Raw genomic sequence first — 2,646 nt, forward strand, 5'->3', positions numbered from 1 at the left:
TATATATATATATATATATATATATATATATATATATATATATATATATAAAAAAAAACAATAGCAGCAATACAGCCGTCTCTAGTCCAGTGCCGGAAAAAGGCCTCAGACATGTCTTTATTCAAGTTTGGGATTTGGCCAGTTTTCATCACCACTCTTATGAGTGATGATGGGGAACTTTCTTCTGCTTGCTCACGGCAAACCAGCCTAGTATGGGTGGCTCTGGCAGTCACAGCTTTACTGATCATAGGTTAATGGCAACAGTTTCTCCGGTGTTGCCATTTAGCTGCCCTTGAAATGTTGCTTGAACAAACATTGCCTTCTTGTTACTGATCCATATCTGTTTATGCACTGCCTCTTCCTTTCCTTGAGGCTGTTTTATGGCCTGCCTCTTCCTTTCCTTGGGGCTGTTTTATGGCCTGCCTCTTCCTTTCCTTGGGGCTGTTTTATGGCCTGCCTCTTCCTTTCCTTGGGGCTGTTTTATGCCCTGCCTCTTCCTTTCCTTGGGGCTGTTTTATGCCCTGCCATTTCCTTTCCTTGGGGCTGTTTTATGGCCTGCCTTTTCCTTTCCTTTGGGGCTGTTTTATGGCCTGCCTCTTCCCTTTCCTTGGGGCTGTTTTATGGCCTGCCTCTTCCTTTTCCTTTGGAGCTGTTTTATGGCCTGCCTCTTCCTTTCCTTGGGGCTGTTTTATGGCCTGCCTCTTCCCTTTCCTTGGGGCTGTTTTATGGCCTGTCTCTTCTTTTACTTTGGGGCTGTTTTATGGTCTGTCTCTTCCTTTCCTTGGGGCTGTTTTATGGCCTGCCTCTTCCCTTTCCTTGGGGCTGTTTTATTGCCTGCCATCTCCTTTCCTTGGTGCTGTTTTAAGGCCTGCCTCTTCCTTTCCTTCGGGCTGTTTTATGCCCTGCCTCTTCCCTTCCTTAGGGCTGTTGTATGGCCAGCCATTTCCTTTCCTTGGAGCTGTTGTATGGCCTGCCTCTTCCTTTCCTTTGGGGCTGTTTTATGGGCTGGCTCTTCCTTTCTTTAGGGGCTGTTTTATGGCCTGCCTCTTCCTTTCCTTGGGGGCTGTTTTATGGCCTGCCTCTTCCTTTCCTTTGGGGCTGTTTTATGGCCTGCCTCTTCCTTTCCTTTGGGGCTGTTTTATGGTCTGCCTCTTCCTTTCCTTGGTGGCTGTTTTATGGCCCACCTCTTTCTTTCCTTAGTTGCTGTTGTAGGGCCTGCCTCTTCCTTTTCTTGGTTGCTGTTGTATGGCCCGCCTCTTCCTCTCCTTGGTTGCTGCCTACCTCTTCCTTTCCTTGGTTGCTGCCTGCCTCTTCCTTTCCTTGGTTGCTGCCTGCATCTTCTTCTCCTTGGTTGCTGCCTGCCTCTTCCTCTCCTTGGTTGCTGCCTGCCTCTTCCTTTCCTTGGTTGCTGCCTGCCTCTTCCTCTCCTTGGTTGCTGCCAGCCTCTTCCTTTCCTTGGTTGCTACCTGCCTCTTCCTTTCCTTGGTTGCTGCCTGCCTCTTCCTTTCATTGGCTGCTGAATGCCTCTTCCTTTCCTTGGCTGCTGCCTGCCTCTTCCTTTCCTTGGTTGCTGCCTGCGTCTTCCTTCCCTTGGTTGCTGTTGTATGGCCTGCCTCTTCCTTTCCTTGGTTGCTGACTGCCTCTTCCTTTCCTTGGTTGCTGCCTGCCTCTTCCTCTCCTTTGTTGCTGTTGTTGTATGGCCCGCCTCTTCCTTTCCTTGGTTTCTGTTGTATGGCCCGCCTCATCCTTTCTTTGGTTGCTGTTGTATGGCCCGCCTCTTCCTTTCCTTGGTTGCTGTTGTATGGCCCGCCTCTTCCTTTCCTTGGTTGCTGTTGTATGGCCCGCCTCTTCCTTTCCTTGGTTGCTGTTGTATGGCCCGCTTCTTCCTTTCCTTGGTTTCTGTTGTATGGCCCGACTCTTCCTTTCCTTGGTTGCTGTTGTATGGCCTGTCTCTTCCTTTCCTTGGTTGCTGTTGTATGGCCCGCCTCTTCCTTTCCTTGGTTGCTGTTGTATGGCTCGCCTCTTCCGTTCCTTGGTTGCTGTTGTATGGCCCGCCTCTTCCTTTCCTTGGTTGCTGTTGCATGGCCCGCCTCTTCCTTTCCTTGGTTGCTGTTGTATGGACCGCCTCTTCCTTTCCTTGCTTGCTGTTGTATGGCTTGCCTCTTCCTTTCCTTGGTTGCTGTTGTATGGCCAGCCTTTTCCTTTCCTTGGTTGCTGTCGTATGGCCCGCCTCTTCCTTTCCTTGGTTGCAGTTGTATGGCCTGCCTCTTCCTTTCCTTGGTTGCTTTTGTATGGCTGGCCTCTTCCTTTCCTTGGGGCCTGTGTTACGGCCTGCCTCTTTCTTTCCTTGGGGCCTGTGTTACGGCTTGCCTCTTCCTCTTCTTGGGGCCTGTGTTACGGCCCGCCTCCTGCTGTCCTTGGGGCCGGTGTTACCGCCCGCCTCCTGCTCTCCTTGGGGCAGGTGTTACGGCCCGCCTCCTGATGTCCTTGGGGCAGGTGTTACGGCCCGCCCCCTGCTCTCCTTGGGGCCGGTGTTACGGCTGGCTCCTGCTCTCCTTGGGGCCGGTGTAACGGCCCGCCCCCTGGCTCTCCTTGGGGCCGGTGTTACGGCTCGCCTCCTGCTCTCCTTAGGGCCGGTATCATGGC

General features: G+C 52.1%; 1 protein-coding gene across 1 annotated transcript in view; it reads right to left on the reverse strand.

Annotated features, from left to right (window-relative positions):
• Positions 1 to 1,745, reverse strand: part of LOC137633856 (serine/arginine repetitive matrix protein 2-like) — an 18,054-nt gene extending 16,309 nt beyond the window's left edge. The window contains exon 1 of the mRNA XM_068366097.1: positions 1,282 to 1,745. Coding sequence (XP_068222198.1) covers positions 1,282 to 1,745 — 464 coding nt within the window. The remainder of the gene's footprint in view (positions 1 to 1,281) is intronic.
• Between the last annotated feature and the right edge of the window lie 901 nt (positions 1,746 to 2,646).

This window comes from Palaemon carinicauda, chromosome 43 (genome assembly GCF_036898095.1).
Source record: "Palaemon carinicauda isolate YSFRI2023 chromosome 43, ASM3689809v2, whole genome shotgun sequence".
Taxonomy (NCBI): domain Eukaryota; kingdom Metazoa; phylum Arthropoda; class Malacostraca; order Decapoda; family Palaemonidae; genus Palaemon; species Palaemon carinicauda.